Source organism: Pleurodeles waltl, chromosome 6 (assembly GCF_031143425.1).
Source record: "Pleurodeles waltl isolate 20211129_DDA chromosome 6, aPleWal1.hap1.20221129, whole genome shotgun sequence".
Lineage (NCBI taxonomy): Eukaryota > Metazoa > Chordata > Amphibia > Caudata > Salamandridae > Pleurodeles > Pleurodeles waltl.
Window position 1 is genome coordinate 1,050,164,628 of NC_090445.1, and position 18,392 is coordinate 1,050,183,019.

Here is an 18,392-nt window from a genome sequence, read left to right on the forward strand (position 1 = left end):
TAAAACTGCGACAACACGAAAGTTCTTTCATCATCCGCTTTGACTTTGTCAGAAATGGTTTAAACAAAGATGCAGAATGGCACTATTGGTTACTCTGACTATTAATTAATATGATAAGCGTAAGTAAGATTACTTGTTATGCTTTCCGTATCTTAGGTGCTACAATGTTTTTGCTTGTACCTTATATGCTCACAATATGATTCGGAGTAAGAGCAATAAGAGCAGGGGGCCACACTTGCGCCACTGTAAAGATTCACTCAGTATTCCAAGTTTAATTTAGCACAATAATGGCTTCTCCTTATTGCATTTAGGATATATGTTAATATGGCTGATATTTACATTTTGAGGAGGATTATGCTAAGTAAACAAATATGGTTGTCATGGATTAGCTGAGGAGCTAAAAGCTTTGAGAACAACAGAGAAGTAGTATTACCTTAGGCTCAGTATTGACTTTTTTCTAGAGCTCTTGACTGATTTTTAGTACATAATTAATAACTTAACCTGTAATTTGTTATGAGTAGTTCTCTCATTATTAACGGTTTCACCATTTAACTTAAATCTGTTATTCTATCAAACACTCCAAGATGGCCGCTCCTGTTCTTCAATTTATAATTTAAGTTTGGCTAAATCATTAATTTCTCTTTGGTAGTAAGCCGTCCACAAAGCTGGCGGTTTTGTGATTATGGATAATGATCCAACCAAATGACACCCTTATCGCTTTATCTGGGCACATTAATACTTTGACATATTTTTACCAGTCGCTTTGAGGTATAGTTTCCTAACATATGGTAGTAAAAACTAAAATAGGACCCCGGACCGTCTAATCTTACTAATTTTTTCATTTCCAAGATGGCTGCCTCCAGGCCCCTCTTCCTGTTTACTGTTCTGGTTAGTTAAAATCAGTGTAGGACTAATCGTTCACTTCATAATAAAAATGGCGTCATACCTGAACGCCGAGCCTAAAGACTGTTGAACCACAGCAAGGGATTTATCCTGTGAACTTCCAGCCTTTTGAGTGATTTTTCATAATCAATTAGTTTTAGTTTACATACTTTTCCATGTCTCTTTATGTTTTACTGTAATTAAGCATTCTCTTTACTACTGAATTAGTGACCACGGTTCTTTAATTTGTAATCTACACTTAGGGTATGACTAATTTGTTTAGTGTATTATTATTAGTTTTCCACACGATCTCTCACCAAAGTAGTTTAACACTAACCTTTATAATCTGGTAAATGATATTGGATTTCCTCGGATCATTGAATTAACGTGCCTCCTGCCATTATATCATTCACAGAAAAGATGCTGTACTTAATCTTCTTGCTTTTTCACACTTGCACTAAGTATGAACGCTTACATTTGGATACTTTTCTCATTTTAGCGTCCGTATGTATAGGCCTAATGTTATATTTGTACATATTTCTCTATATATATGTGCTGCCTAGTGAATGTAACTATAGAGATTTTGATAGCTATAATTTGTTCTTTCAAATGATTTTTGTTGATACAGATGTGTTCCTAAATCAATCGAACAAGATAATGAGGTCTTATATGAATTTATCTTAAGAATATCTGAACAGCCTTGAGAAAGCCCCAGGTATATATACCACTAGGGGGCGAAACACGTGTCGGCGTTTGCTCATCTCTTATGCACTCCATATGACTCTTCATCCTCCATGTATTTCAAAATAAATTTCCACTGGATGCATCGACTTGGCTGGATGGGTTACCTTAGACTTGGACTGTGAAAAGCAAGACATGAACTAACTAACTTGTATGTGGAGGTTTACCAATATTTTGTGGCTACACAGGATTAACAGGCCTGAGATGAGTGCAAGTGCTAAAATATAACTGGCACGACTGGGTGTGAGAAAGACACACACATTTTACTGCATAAGGTGTTCAGCGTTAGACTCTTTTTGCAGAGTACAACATTGCTTGTTATCACAATCTCTTTCAGCCCAGCAACATATAAATTGTGTTTCCTTTTGAAAAAACAAAAGCGGCATTCTTGGTAATTAACATTTTCAGTAGAAGTAAGTGAATGTGTATGGTATGTTTTTTCTTTGTTAAAAAAAGTTACATGGAAGCAGGACAAAGACAGCAGCACATCCAAATCCGTCCCTAATTCTATATAGGTGCTGCTCACAATAGTGCTGCCAAAGCAGAAAATAGACAAACAAACCTATCCAGGGGTACTCACTTAAAAATGAGTCACCAAGTCCATTAAGTTCAAAACAAAAATGAAGAGTCTTGAAGTCATAAGTCAGTCCTCCTTATTTCAGTTCCATTCAGAATCCCATACAGCCAATGCGTTTTGTTCAGTAAAACAGGGCATAACTTCAAAAGCTAATTTCTTGTTACACTGCCCTTTCTGGTTATTTCAACAATTATTATTACAATTCGCCCAAGAAGGTAATAGCGGCAGTTAAACCCTCCAATGTGAGGACAGACATATACTGAGAAACTAAAGTATTTACATGAGGAACAAGAGGAACATGGGGAGGAATAAAGAACTGTAAAGACTAGAGAAATACAGAACTATATAAATCATTATCCTATTTACCAGCTTATCAGTGCGTTTACAACAGACCTTAGTATACTCAGTTGGCATGGACTGATAGAATGGCACTGGACAACTGATGGTGTCAGAGAAGCAGCATATCTTTCTTTCTTTCTTTCTTCATTCCCTACTCCTTATTCCCCAGTTTTTTACTTTGCGTCCTTATAATTGTTTGCCGTGTAAACGGTAGTTGATACCCGAACCCGTATCCAAACTGCACATTAATAATGGCGTTATGTCACCCAACAGACTTGCCATTATTGATGTGACCAAAATTTTTAAACATTGTTGAAATCAAGACTCTTCACTTTTGTTTTGAACATAATGGAATCAATGACTGTTATTTTTTTACATAGTGCTCTCTGACAGCTTTCTTTAAAAACAGTGGAGCTCTGATTGAGTCTGGCGGTCCTAGGACCGCCAGACTCAAGGTGGAGGTCGGGCCGCCGCCAAAGCAGCGGTCTGGCCTCTGCATTACAACCCTGGTGGAGCCACCACGGTCCAACCGTAGGCACCACCAAGTTGCCGCCAGTCTGGCGGTGCTGGGGCTCTTAATCCGCCAGGGCAGCGCTGCCCTGGGGATAAAGAGTCCCCTCTCCACTGGCTTTTGCATAGCGGTCTCACCGCCATGCAAAGGCTGGCGGAGATAGGGGCCTCCCCATAGACAGTGAGATGCGCAACGGGCGCTGTCACACCCGACGCACTGCAACATTGCCACCAGCTCGCTTATGAGCCGATGGCAATGTTGTAGCCTGTTTCCCGCTGGGCCAGCGGGCGGAAATGCGAGTATTTAATTAAGAACAGATGAGACTGCAAACATTTTCAGAACCATCAGTAAAGAAATTAACTTTGAAGGATGCAGTGTTGCTGGCAATATAACAGATTGCGGGCTTAATAGCCTTTAGGTGACCATCAGTTCACCCTCCTGCCTTAAATGGCCAGGGTATGCCCAGAGGTGGGTCCCTTGCTCACTGTGCCACTGGATTCAAGCTTGCCTAGCTGATGAGGGAGGACCGGGGTCGGGAAAGAATTGCATGTGAGAGGTCTCTGCTCCATTGTCCATTCCCAGGCCGCCTCTAGAGTTTCGAGAAAGAAAGTTTTGGAGTGGGTTTAGAGGCGGATAGACCCAATGAGCATTGTCTTGTCCAGGAAAACCCCCTTCTTCCATGATACGGGAGTATGCTACCCAGGTGTAGGGTGATTCTTGGGTCCTAGAAACACTTCAGGCCTGGGCCTCCTTCGCGACTCAGCCATTGGAAAGCCAGGCAGCACGAGCTGTCAGAGGCCGAAGGAGGACTTCCCGGTAATGGTGGAGCATGTGCAGGCACAGCACCAGAGCAGCCAAAGGCGAAGCGAGGTGGGGCAGTGCACCCAAAACCTCCAGTGCTGAGGAGTCCAAGTACTCAGGCCCATTGCCTCTAGTCTGTCCCAGGCAGCAGGCCCTGTGTTCGCTACATATATTTGGGCCCAGGACCATGGCAGGCGGGACAGCACAGCAAGTCCATTGGGCAAAAAAAGGTTGCGTCCCAAAGTCCCCTATTCTTAGTCCACCGAGGCCAGAGGAAGGAGGGGAGGGGCCTGTCTTCACAACAGCTCACTCAACTCAAGTGTCTTGGATGACAGTCTGTGCACTGGTCCCCTAACGTCAGCTTGCATTAACACCACAATGTGAGCCATGAGCCATTTCAGCCGCCAGGCAGCCTTGATCTAACTGCCAGTCGCCAGGCATGTCAGCCAATGGAGCACACCTCAACAGTGTGCTCCATCTCTGGTGCCCACCGAGCCATCCAATCACCTCCAGCAGTCGCTGTGGAAGGTAAGCAGGGCTATCCTATGCCCAAAGGAACTCACATAGAGTGGCCACACCAGATCCAGCGGGTGCTAATTGCCACAGCCACATCAGCTTCTCTCTTGTCAACATTAGACAGCCCCACCAACTGGGTCTCTCCTCAAGGCGCCATTGTGTCCCCGCGGCTTCTCATTTCTGACAACTCTGCTGGCCCCCCCTGCAGCCAGGTTGGTTCTTGTGGTCGTCTCAGTAGTACTGCTTCATGACCTCTGCCATTTTGTTAGCAGCCTGGCGGCTGAGCAAGGAGTTCGGTTTTGGAAGCCCCGGGTGCAGCAATGAAATCTCAAGGCCCAGCTGGGGAGCCCCCTGCATAAGGACTTTTGTACCGCCTCCCTGCAACCGGAGACGTAAGGAGAGAAATCCACTATCTTGGCCTTCCAAGAGAATCGAGCATTTAAAGAGGGACTGGGGATGGGCAAAAGGAATTATAAAGTTAGGTATATTTGGTTGACTTGCTGGGAAAAAACTGTTAATAAATACATTTCCAATTATGACTCCCACGCAACATTTTGCTCTCCCCATATGCAAAATTCCCTAAAGGAATTTACACCAAACTTCATATGAGTAAGAAAACATGATTTTTAGATCTTGCCTAAAACATTTTGTAACTGTCTACGAATCTGAGCCAGATAACTTTAAAATGTAACGAAAAATCTATTGTGGACCATACCAGAGTGCAGTGGGTTTATGTCTGCCCCTTGCATAACAATATTTGGCTTTTTTTTGTCACTCTCATTTGCCTGCTTCTTATCCAATGTATTCCTTATTTCTCTTGTGTTTATTTCTCCCCTGGAGCATAGCTTTTCTACCAACCTTTTGATTGGATAACTGGTATCTTTCTACTGCTTACACTCAGGGAAGTTTTTTCTTCAGCGCTCCATGAGAGTACGTTTTATCTTGCTCTCCCCTAGTGTGCTGCTTCTTCCTCTCAAATATGATCCTAATCCTATGCGCTCCTGCTTCCTCCCCTCTCCCACCCCGTTCATGTTTTGCTTCTCTAGCCACTACACTTTTCTGAGTTTCGATTTGTTTTTATTTATTTGCTCCCCTAGTCTCAAACCGCTCTGTTGCTCCACAGTGTTGCCTTCTTTCTCACCCGATCCCTGGTTACACTCCCACCCTGCCCTTATTGGTCCTCAGCAAAAAAAATGTATTTGTGTGTGTACAGAAATGTATTTATTGTTTAGGTTTTTTGTAGGGACCAGCAGCTGCTGTTTTCTATCAGACGACTCCGTTTTGTAAATGTGCCTTCACCTAAGTGTAATTAATGTATTTTTCCATGTACTGCTCCAAGTGACTCCTGCAATCTTTGAACAGTAAATAAAAAATTAAAAACAATGGCTGCAGCATGAGGGCGAATATTCCCACATATGTCATCATGCTGGGCTGTCATATTATCATGACATAGCTATGCATGCATGAGCATATACAGATCGTTGTGCTTCTTTTTTATGGTTTCCAAAGCACACAACACATGCCATAACGTATGCTGCCTGCGTTGCTCAACTGCAAAGTATAAGGGGCTACCAAGTAATCTTAGGACTTGGGTAAGATGAACAACACCACACAAATGGTCCATTAGATGGATGTATGATCCTAGACTTCTGTGTCAATTGTTAAAATAAACCTAGAGTTGATAGGATAGTGTATAAAATGAATTTGTTTATAACAAAGATTATCTTATTTAAATCAACTATCCAATTCCTATCAGAATAATATGCAAACATATGTGCTCCTAAGAGTGATGTGGTGCATTGAAAGTGATTGAGTGAAATAATGGTGTGCAAGTGCTTTTCAAGGTGCAGATATATACAAATGACTGATATGGGCATATAGGTAAAAAAGACAACACTCGGTCACGAAAGTGTTGATATCCTTTAGTTAAATTCTTCAGAGAACCAGTCCAATGTACTAAATTATCGATGTTGCAAGCCACATGGCGACCTAAATAAGGGCCATCATCAGGACAAAGGTAATTTGTAGGAAACACCTAAAAATGAAAAACTTGCTATCAGTCAAAATCCTCTGCTTGGGTTTGTATGTCATGGTACACATTTTTAAAAGGACTTGCAAACTAAGGTAAGTGGCCAACACAGCCAGATAATCCTTGTGAAGGTGTGTGTCCCTTGTAGCATTGGCATAATAAAACATCCAGTGTGCAGTAACCACTTGCCCCCCATAAGTAGCTGGAGGGGGGACCCAACATCTGACTTCCTTCGAGGATCTATCACAGGGTTGTGTAAAAATGTATCGCAAAGTCTAAACATGGTTGTTAGCAAAAATGTGCAATGTCATAAGCGAGAAAAGAGAACTTCTAATAGCAAGAGGCTCTAAATTCCCTCCATAGGCCTGTGACCAACGTGATGCCATGCATTAGTGAATACAGAACAATATCCATATATCATCCATATGATGAAATGAAAATGGAATGAAACCAGATGGCTCATCCTGGAAGCAGCCAGTAAAGTCAACCGATATGAACCGCTGAAGTGACTGTATCGCGCGAGTCAGTAAACTGATTGCAATGGGTGCCATGTGCTCAGACAACCAGAACTTGGGGCCCTGGCATCTTAGAGCCAAACAATCCTTGTTGGTTCATCCCTGGAGGTGGGCAACCAACCATGTGAGCACAAAGTACTTAAAATGTCAGCATCAGCATGCAGCGCAGAGCGGGTGCCAAGCACAGAGCCAACTCGGCTGCGAAACCGCAACATCAGTAACAAACGACATTGTGGCAAGGGAACTTCCAAAACCATCGAAAAAGGATGCACCGAAAATTTGCATGTGAAGATGCCGCATGCAGTAAAAAGCAAGGCCGTGGGATTATGGCATCACACAGTAGGTTAAATTGTATCAAACAAAAACCTGTGCATAGATTTACAGAGAGTGTGCGTATCAGAATGCTGAGAACAGGGATGTGTGATCACGGCATTCCTTTAACAGTAGACCGTGTGGTAACGTCTCTTACCTCCTAAGGTGAGCTACCGAGAACTGCCTTCCTAGAAAGCCAGCCGTATAGCATTTTAACCACGCCTAAAGCCACTGGTGTAAAGTTAAACACACTGGCCTCTCTCTCTCAAGGACGAAAAGTGCGTGTGCCTGAGGTCATTGTATTTAAATGACTTTGCTCACGTAGTGACGTTCTATAGGAAAAAAGACTGAATGATACCGCACCATTGACAAAGGCACACGGGGACTGGATAAGGGCTGTATTCATTCAAAAAAAGGGGGGGAAAGAACCCCAGTGTAACAAAAAGGCTAATGACTTTTTCTATTGGGTGAACTCAAAAATAGATACAAAAATCAATTAAAAATTAACTAAGGATAAAGTCTGGATGTGATGTTATGCAGAGCGGCAGTTCCTATTTTGGTATATATTCCTATTTAGGTATATATTTTAAAAGGCATGTGATTCAAGAAAGCCATGTGAAATACATATATTGATAAGCAAATAATACACCAGATAACCCATTCCTTCAAGGTTCAATAAAACTATATCCAGGAGCAATATACAGTTATCAGCAATCTTTTCGAAAAAACAGGTTCTAAAGGAACAACAACAGTAGTGATGGACTGGTAAGGTGCCAACCAAAAGCAATATGGGAGATCTGCCTGGGGCTAAGGGTATCCAGAAAATGCTGCTTGTCTCCAGTCTTCTACTCTGTTAAGACCCTTGTTTATAGAGTCCAATTTGTCTATCCTGAACAGTTCCTTCTTTGATAGTGCACTTGCTTTATCACGGTCACGTGGTCCCTGCGAGATCTGTTCTACCACCTGCCAGTTTATATCCTCGCAGGTATTGTTTAGCCTTTGAAAATGTTGAACCAGCAGTGCTCCAGTTGTTCCACATTTTATTTGGCTTCTATGTTGTAGAATTCTTCATTTTACTTTTTGTGTAGTTTGACTCAGATATATGCGATCACAAGGACACCAAATCACATAGATAACATCCTAAGTGTTACGGTTAGAAAAACGTATTAGTGAGGTCTTAATGTTTTTGTGGATAAACTCATTTGTATTTGTACTGTACCTACAGGCAACACAGTTACCACATTTGCAATGACCTGCTCTAGCTGGGAGTTCCCAAAAGGCATGGATAGTATTTCGAGGGGGCTGCGGTAAGGCCGCCTGCGCTAGGACATCCTTGAGATTAAATAAATAAAAAGTAAATAAAAAGTAAATAAAAAATGGTTGGCTCATGACGACGAATGTTTGCACATATTTCATCATGCTGGGTCGTCGTATCATCAAGACACCTATGCATGCATGAGCGTATACACGTCATTGTGATCCTTTAATTATGGTTTCCACTGTACACAACACGTGCCATACTTACGCTACCTGCGTTGCTCAAAACTTAAATTTGCCAAAAATACAGAAACACAGAAAAGAGCTCTCAAGAAAACAACATGGCGGGTGGCACAAATTATGGTGTATGTTGGTAAATGTAACTGTCAAATTTCAGTGGATTTGCACGTTTAAGCCTGATTATGAACTCAATTTGTAACTGTTTTTTTAATGAATTGTTATATATGCTCAGATATATATTTGTGCTGTAGCATACATTTATGATAAAGCAACAAAGTGATTTACTAATGAGTTAAGAACCACTACAATGACATGAATGAAAATGTTTTTATGTCGATTGATTACATTAGTCTGTTTTCCCTAGAGGAAATGGCACTTGAACTTGTATACTATGTCTATGAAATACCAGTCTGTTGACTATTTATCACAAAGTTATTGTGAGATCAGAGGACATAATATATTATATTACAGAGTGGCAATAGCGTTTGCTGTACTTGCCACTCTATGATGTGTTCTCACAAAGGATTTGATTTGCGATGTCATAACTATTATTGTAAATACAATTCTTTTAGATGGTATAAGTCTCATAATATAAAAGGGTATAAGCACTGCATGGAGAAGGTGCAAGTTATAGTTAGGGTAGTATGGCTACAGAGTCGAATACACTGTGTGAAGGTGCACAAGTTATAATAATTTTAAAGTGTTATGTAAATAATTAATTAAAGGTGTAAGTTTGCAATTTTAGTGTTGTTTAAGTTTGGTTTGTAGTTAGTTATATAAATTTAAAGATGTTGTAAATGTATAAATTTAAAGTGTAACTTTAACTTTAGAATGTGTAATGTTTGTGTATTTTGGGTTCGGTTTGTATAGCGATAGTAAATAAAGTGTTCCTAACTAGAACAGGTTTAACCTTTGTGTGTGTGTGTGTGTGTGTGTGTGTGTGTGTGTGTGTAGATATATATATATATATATATATATATTTTTTTTTTTTTTTAAGTCAAGTTATTTATATACTTTCTGTTACGATACGGTGCTAATTTATATAAATGCCTTATGTGCACAAGAGAGAAGAATAACGATGCTAAAGGTCACATATTTTTCATAAGGAAACACCCAGTTATACAAACGCACATTGCAGTGCCTAGATTGCAGTCATTATAACTGCGCCTCCCCGTTTGCAAGGCCCCTATACTTTCTGTCACGTAAAACTAATAAAGAGATGCAGCTCCTTCCAAAAGACGCTACGCTATCTTCTCGTGCCAGCCGCTGGTCACTGCATATGATAGAGAAAATACACCAAGCGCAATAGCTGCCTGCGCTGTAATCCCCGGCGGGAGCCGCATCCGCGCCTGCCCGCTTGGTAAATAATGGATTGCTGACTGCTCGCCCGCCGTACAGCTGACTGGTCACCTAATTGACTCGGGCATGCCTCGAGGTCACGTGGTGCCCGTGGAGGTGTATTGTGCTCGCGACTTGAGAGATTCCCTCCTGTTTGGTCTGCCGGGAGCGGGAGCAGCTCGTGCCCCGGCGCGTGGAGAATCTACGCTCTGCATGCCGCCTTGGAAGGTAAAGTGGGAGAGTTCCGAACTGACCTGGTGCATGCCCTAAAAACCCTGAGATCTGCGCTGTTTACCCACCTGTGATTTAATTGGTAATGTTGCTTAAACGAGTCGCGTTTTGGACGTCCGTGTTGACAGTTGTAACACCTGATCGAAAGTGACATTTGATGCGATTGCATTGCTCCCAAGGCACCTGCAGGCGACATTTGGATGAACTGGCGCCGGGGGCAATGCTGCCGACAGTGCGGCTAGAGCCCTACACACGTTGAGACAGTGCCTCAGACACGGCCTCTCGCTGAACAGAGGGGCATCAGCATAAAGGGGATCCCCGAGAATAGATCCATGGGAGCAAAAGAAGGGAAGCAGCTTATGCAATGTACTCTAGGAAATCACAGAGCTCTGTTGGCTGCAGTGCATCCTTTGCAAGCGTTTGTGTGAGCAAGTTATCTTACTGCCGGGGAGACGAGGATTGCTTTTTTTGCTTTTCCACCGGAGGCAAGACAGCAGGGCTGATTAATACTGACAGCCTAAAAAATGTGGTATTTACCGCGCCTTTGAACGTGCTTTTGTGGAGAAAAATGTCGCAATTCGTCGCTTGAGCAGCAACTTCTGGGAAGAAGAGCAGCCGACGGAGTGGCACGCTGTCGACGAAGCCGGGCGGACTCACGATTCTAATAAACAAAAACAGCTCAGAAGAGGGGATTACGCCAACATGCAAGTTTCTTTTGCATGCTCAGAGCACAGTTTGAAAACCAGGAGTGCGGAAGATCGGTTAAACAGGCAAAATGCGAGCAGTCCGAGCCTGGCCGCCCGCACCAAATTCAGGGCGGTGGCGATGGTGGCACGGAGTCTGGGACAGCTGTCGGTGCAGAACGTCGCCCATGCGAGTGATGCCAGCATAAAGGAGCCTGGGATGAAATTTAGGTATGGAAAACTCCTGTGGTCAGGGGTGGGTACACTGTGTTGCTGTTCCTTCGTAGCAGATTTGCTTTAGGTCATATGCCTGCAAAATGTGAAGCGGATTTTCACATTGCAGCAGCTGGCATGTCATTTTGTGTGCAGGTGCTGTGGTCATTTTAGGGTCACGCAACTGTGAAGGTGTAGAGAAGGCAATTGCATTGCAGCTGAAGGCTACTTTTTCTTTATTTAAAATGAGTATTATATTGGGGACCTTTCTCGTGCTTACACAATTACAACTTTGGCTTGTTGGATAGTTGTAAAAATAGCAGTAGCAGCAGGTGCCTGGTAGTAATTCATTCCTCTCCGTCTGTCCACTCAGCGCCCCAACTGTGGGTTGCATTGGCTGCTGGATGTGCACTGCGCACTTTAGTTTTCATGCTGGATACTTAATAGCCACAGTGTACTCCTACATATATACTCCTACACGTCTTGTGGCCATCACTTTATTTCAGGCCCATCACCAAACGCAGGGAGGATGAACCGAACTGAAATATGTACAGCTCATGTAAAGCAGCCATGTTGAAAGGCTGCACCTCCTGATTTTAATAGGTGGGACCTCCTGATTTTAATAAGTGGGACCTCCTGATTTGGCTTGCCACGTTTTTACACAGAATCATCTCAGCAGCCCCGCGAAGAGTGTAGGTAGAATTTATCATATTCAAAGCTGTCATGTCCAGTTCACCTGTCGTGTACTTCCACCATGCCTGTATTGTGATGGTGAGGTTTACCTTTAACTTGCAGAAAAGCCTCAACATAAACAAAGCAATTAGGAAGCACTAGATTCCAGTCCTGGCTGGCTTGCTTCATTCACTCTCACCTTTACAGCAACAACAAAGAGCCCAATAGGATATTGTAAATTAATTACGAAAACTTGAAGAACCCGAGTAAGAGTATTAAAACAAATTGTTAGAAGAATAAATGGTTCACACCATTTATCCGAATACCATATACCTACTCTATAACAATGGGCATAAAATATTGGGAATATTATATAGCCTTGTAATGTTTTCAAAGTCACATGTAAAAATCATAGTTACATTCCAGCAGCTAGCAAATGACGTTATTATTTCTATCCCTCACACTTCTTTTGCTAACCGCACTGCTAGACGCTGCATTCCATAGCGTGTTAACTACACCTAGGTGGTCATCACGCTCAACATGGACGCACCTCCCACATAGGTGCAGTACTAAAACAAAGCTACTGGCTACACACCCCACACTGTCACATGCTACTAACTTGTTGAGCTCTTTGGCTTCCCACATTTGGGGTAGTAACCACTACATAGATGGTGCAGTAGAACATAAGATAGTTTAAATGCAAGCTAGTGCATGAAAGAGTAACATGCCTAGGTTTGATTCTTTTTGCATAAACAACCAAAGTAGTGAAAAAATCAATCTAGTGAATGAAAGTTAATTATTTCTTTGCTTTGCTGTACAAACAGGAACATCACTGGTGTACAGTGTAAATAAATACCTTTAAAATAGGGAAAGCTGTTCATACTTTTAAAAATTACTCACCTTTTACTAGCATCTAAAAATCTTCGTTGTGGTTTGGAAAGCACATTTCATTTAATTAACCATTAGAGTGAACTGTTAGCCATCTACTGTTTAAAAAGTGAATCATTTACCCTGTGCCCCTCGCGCAGCTTCTGACTTCCATTTAGGGTCCCTGTCTTGAGCTAAAGCGTGGAATTTACGGCTGATTGGTGGAATGCCGACTCTGAATGCATGTGCCACAATGTCAGATTCACACCTGTTTAACTGAAATTACGAAATTGTAGGAACATAGTTAACATTATATACACATGAATACTTAATCTCTCATGTCTCTAGGTTTTGCCTGTGGCTTCCCACTTAGAATTACTAACTCTTATATCCTTGATTTCATTGAGCGAGGAGAGGGGACGTGAACAGGGTAGGCAATGATGCTTCTTGCACTCCTACTCGTCTTCCCTTTCCCAGCCCATTTCTAAACTGCACGATTTCTTGCCACAGAACAGTCGCGGTCCAAAAACGATTAGTAGCTAAAGGAGAAGCGGCCAGCTGCATATGTAAACAGACCTACATTTGTGCAACAACTAACACAGGACCATTTTATACAGCATGAACAAAGCAGTTTCCCATTTTGTGATACTTTCAAACAAGTGTGAATCTTGAAATCGAGACTGAAACATTGGCTGTGTTGCATTAGACACCTGGAGGCAGTTTGCAGTACATGTTATTTACATGTTCAGATTCAAGCTTAGTTTGTTCGATTGACCCCTTCACCCCGCCCCAAAAAAAGGAACACCTCTTACGAAGCAGTGGATGTAGCTGTCTTTAGTAGGTGTATCTCCGGTAATGCAAGACTGAGAATCCATGGTTGGCCTGGATTGTGGGCCAAATGTAGGGTACCTTTTCAGCAGCTCCGTGAATCAAGGAAACCAGTAATGCCAAGCTGCAGCCAAGTGATGACCACGAGTCTTTCTAGTAGTATTCACTGATTCTTAATGCCACCAAAATAATAATGTTCAGAATTGGAGTTTGCAAAGTTTCTTCTGTTATCACAACATGGGGCAAGTGGAGGCAAATATCTTGTCATGTGACTTGCGGAGAACTATGCACTAGAAATGCAAGGAAGTGGCTTGGGATAGTTTACTCCTTAGAAGTGTTCAACAATTAAAAGAACTCAAAATAAATCTTCGCTCTTGGTTCTGTGGTGGATTAAATCTTGATCATGCTTCAGGGTTACTAAACTCCACTCCGTAATCTAAATCGCAACCAAATCACAGTATAGATTTTGACCTGGTGTCAGAGCCAAGCCTGGCCAAAGACGATGCCTCTTTCTAGGGACAGTTGACACTAATTTCCAATCAGTTCATTGCCATGAACAAATGGGACTGGGAGCTCCGGCAAAGGTTTTCTGGGTTTGATGCACTTTCATTAGATTCCCTAATCCAGTGGATTAATTTAAAATGAAATGATTATTTGAAAATGATTAAAGATATACTTTGCAGGTTGTTGGCAGACGACTGGTGAAGTGGAGGCTTTTGTTTCCATCTGCTTTGTAGAAGACTGCCTGTCCAGTGTAGTGATCTGTGACAGTTTGGCATGAATCTTTTTAGTGAAAGTTCCTCTGCCAATATGGTGGGAACACTTTCATGAAAACGCTAATGCCTTGTGGCTCTCTTGACATTGTGGCCTGACGTCCTTTTTTTGTATTTGTGAAACAATATCCCAAAGTGGGTGTTTGTCTCTGAAATACAAAAAATGTGGCCTTGACATGCAGGGAATTTGCTTCCTTCACATGGGGGCAGTTGATCCATTATCCTTCCCATGTCTTCAATGAGTCTCACGGCAGTGCAGGACAGGAAAAATATGTTTTATTAGGTCATTCTTAATTAGAACTTTTGATACATTGAAACGGAGGCCATTTGTCAGATGGGTCTGTGGTCGTAGACTTCTAATGGCAGAGCTAGTTGAGGCTTTACCGTCAAAGACCTACAACTGTTAGCTCCTCCTCGATTACATAAGAGCTTCCACTTTGCTGATTTATGTAACTGTACATCTGAGCCATCCTATTTTGCTAAATCGTAAGACTCCCCTTTTCTGCTGTTTCTGCCCTTAGATTTTTCACCATTAAGACTTCCACAAAGACTCGTAGCTCTTCATTCCTAGAGTGTGTTAGGTACCATTTCAGCCACAAACTGGAGTGTACAGTTGAATCTCGATTACAAGCACTGTTCAACGTTTGCACTCCCCCCACCTCTTTAAATTTCGCCAAAAAACACCTGGTGGAATTTGTGCAGGAAAACCTAACAATACTCGGAGTATTACAGTATTGCTTCGTAGTACCCGTTAAGATGAATGATTGCGTTGTGTTGCTAATGTATTTGTTACTTTATCCTTCTAATTCAGTTACAGGAACAGCATGAATTAATAAAATAAATCATGGCTTCAGATAATAACCTACAGTGAGGTCCATATGTCTTTGGCTCAGCCCTTCCCTGAGGCACTCTGTTGTGGCCAGTAGAGTCCTCTCAGGCGTGCAGCTAAGCCCGCCCAACGTTTGCACTCCATAGCATGATAGAAGCATACCCACTCAGGTCATAATGCAATCTCACAACACTTCTTCAAAAAAGAAGACAAAAAACTAAGACACAGCAATACCCCACTCCGAGGTGCGAAACTCCGAGCAGGAAGTGGTAATATTGTATCCTGTAGCAAGGGTATTTACCAGTTGCTTTGTTACCGCGAAATTCCTTATGTGGCCTTTGTTGTTTTTCTGACATTTGTTGGTCGATTGTTGATTTAAATAACTTCTCTCATTCTAATGCTCCAATCCCAAATTCTTATTGTTTATATTTGCTTCTACTTGGGATAGTACTGCTTTTTCTAGTGATAAATTAATAATTAATCTAATTTTTAGAGTTTTTGTATTGCGTTCTGTAATTGTGAAGTGCTGCGCCTTGCGGCACCAGTCTGGCGATGCAGGGAGTCAACCCTCGAGGCCGGCTGGCGCATCTCGACAATGGTGAGCCTGCTGTAGAAGGCTGGGGGCGGGGAATGAGGGAGGGGCAATCAGTAGCCCATGCTGAAGAGTATAGTGTGTAGCAGCATCACAAAGCCAAGAAGCAGCATTACAGTCAAAATGAATTCACAGATCATCCTCCTCCAGTTTTCTAGAGATTACAGCGTCCAGCTAAAAGCAGATTAACTGAACTGTAGAATTACAGAATGGTAGGTGCATGTTTACTGATGGTGGAAATGTGCTCTGCGTGGGCTGTCACAGTGAGTCAGGCAGCTTCTTCAAGAGGCTTCTTTCTTCAGTTCTGTAAGTACCATGGAGACCCCGTACATGACAAACATTTCTTAGTCTGCCAATTAGATGTAAATACTTTCCTTTTTATTTTATTTTTTCTACTTTATTATAGTTTACTTTGGTTTTATATGTGCGGGAATAACATAGAAAATGTTTGGGGATTAAAATCGAAAATGCTGATCAATGGAGGCGTTAATAGGTATGTTTGCCTGTGACACAGGAAAAAGAAAAGTTTAACGTATACCCTGTATTTTGACCAGCGAGAAGTTTGTTGTTAATGCAAGAATCTCATTAATCAGGTATTTTTCCAGATTGCGTCATGTTTGCACGTCGTATTGAATACCACAAATAACAAAGTCCTACCTTTGCCTTTCAGAGCCTTTTTTTTAACCTTCTGTTTGAAGAAAGTTGTTTGCATCTTTAATGATATTTCTTTTTTAAAAAGAAAGGCATGTTTTTGAACTCCTGAAGCGATGTGTGTCTTTTAAGATAAATAGTGGGACTGGAACTTCAAGACTGAATGTTGTGAGTAAAGCTTGTGTGCATTTGGCATATTCCATGTAGCAGCACTAGCAGTTCTAGCTATGTGCTTCATTACCCAGAACAAACATATAGTTGCCATGTTCAGTTTTTCTCAGAAACGTCACCCTCACGGGCATGGCAGATGCAAGCGCAGCGTCACTCTCCTACAAACAAGCTGGGATGACCACCAGGCATGGAGGCAAGTTCTGGACAGGACAGTAACAAATTCCGGACAAAGGGTCGAAATTCCGGACAGAAATTCAGGACAAAGGGTCTAAATTCAGGACAGAAATTCAGGACAAAGGGTCAAAATTCATGACAACAATTCAAGAACAAAGGTCAGTTTTACAGATACATCCAAGAGAGGCCATACCTGGATACGCCATCAGTGCATTTATTTACAATGTTCTACAATGCGGTAGAGTGATATTCATTCAGGTACATTCAGACAAGATAGCAACATTTACTGGGCTTCATTACGAGGCTGGATGGCTTCGGACCGCCAGCCTTGCAATGGCGGTCAGGACTGCCGCTGCTGTGGAGGAGGTCTGGCCTCCACATAAAGACTGCCAGGGTTCCACCAGCAACACTAGGATCCATGATGCTGATGGCGTGGCAGTAGCGGAGATCGTAATCTGCCAGGGCAGCGTTGCCCTGCAGATTACAACCTTGCTCTCCGCCAGCTTTTTCCTGGCGGTTTTACCACTATGAAAAGGCTGGTGGACAACTTGGTATGGGCAGTGCAGGGGTCCCCCTGCCCAGCACCATCGCAGTGTTCACTGCCTGCTGTGCAGATAGTGAACATTGCGAGGGTGCTGGTGCACCCTGTGGGCTACAGCATTGCCGCCAGCTCGAGTAAGAGCCTGAGACAATGCCGTAGCCTGTTTCCCACTAGGCTGGTTGGCAGAAACTGAGGTTTCCGGCCGCTGACCTAGCAGGAAACTCCTAATAGGTCTGGCAGGATGATTGCCATGAAGGTGGCTGCCACCCTGTCGGGAGTTTGGTGGACGGGCTCTCCCCTCTGTCAAACTCATAATGAGTTAAACTTACTGTCTTGAGTGCTGATACTTTATTCTTTGGTGTTTGGCACACCCTATCTTTTTATTTTCACAATATATATCAGCCTACACTGTATTTCATTGACAGGTGCAACAGAAAAAGGCGAGTCATTACAGCACACAGCGTGCAAAGTATTTTGCTGACAGGCACACCATAATCAAAAATTCCACCTTTCCTTGATAGCCCATGTGAATCACCTGTGTCTTGTAGAAAGGGATTTGATGCTTTCCAGACTTATTTAGGTGCAATAGGTGTGGCAAGGTTCCTAGCGGAAAGAAAAAAAAATATTATTACTTCACTTTCTTGATTTTAAACATCTCCCAGACATTGAGGTCACAAACGAAGAGAAAGGAGATGAATTCATGAAGCTGTTAAAAAAATTAGAAAAAAGATTTGATGTTTAACCGAGCATGGTCCTGCTGCATCATAAATTTTTGATGCAAAAACAAGTCACCGGCAAAAGTGTAGATACTTGCATTTCATCACTTATAAGGTTGGTTGCAGACTGTAATTTCGAAAATTTTACTGATCAACTTGTTAGGGATCAGGTTATTTGTCATTGTATGAATAGCGCTATCCAACACAAACTTCTTTCCCTCAGTAATCCAGCTCTGGATGAGATATTGTGAAAAGCATAGAAACACATCTCAGTTATCTGTGAAAGAACTGGATAAAAAAAACATGAACTGGTGGGAAATATTCACATGACAAGTAAAGTGCCAACTAAAGAGTTTACAACAAATACGGACAATTAAAAAAACAAAATTGGTA

The 18,392-nt window shown here is 42.2% G+C and overlaps 1 protein-coding gene across 23 annotated transcripts in view; it reads left to right on the plus strand.

Annotated features, from left to right (window-relative positions):
* The window catches only part of KCNAB2 (potassium voltage-gated channel subfamily A regulatory beta subunit 2), a 961,933-nt gene that overhangs the window by 540,937 nt on the left and 402,604 nt on the right, over positions 1 to 18,392 (plus strand). Inside the window, exon 1 of one of the 23 annotated variants that reach the window (XM_069239973.1) lies at positions 10,014 to 11,203. The exons of 21 other annotated variants lie outside the window; for them this stretch is intronic. In XM_069239973.1, the coding sequence (XP_069096074.1) occupies positions 10,992 to 11,203 (212 nt within the window). In that variant the 5' untranslated portion in view covers positions 10,014 to 10,991. Of the gene's footprint in view, positions 1 to 10,013; positions 11,204 to 15,847; positions 16,053 to 18,392 lie in introns of those variants that run through there. One more of the 23 variants, XM_069239990.1, reaches the window with a different exon arrangement.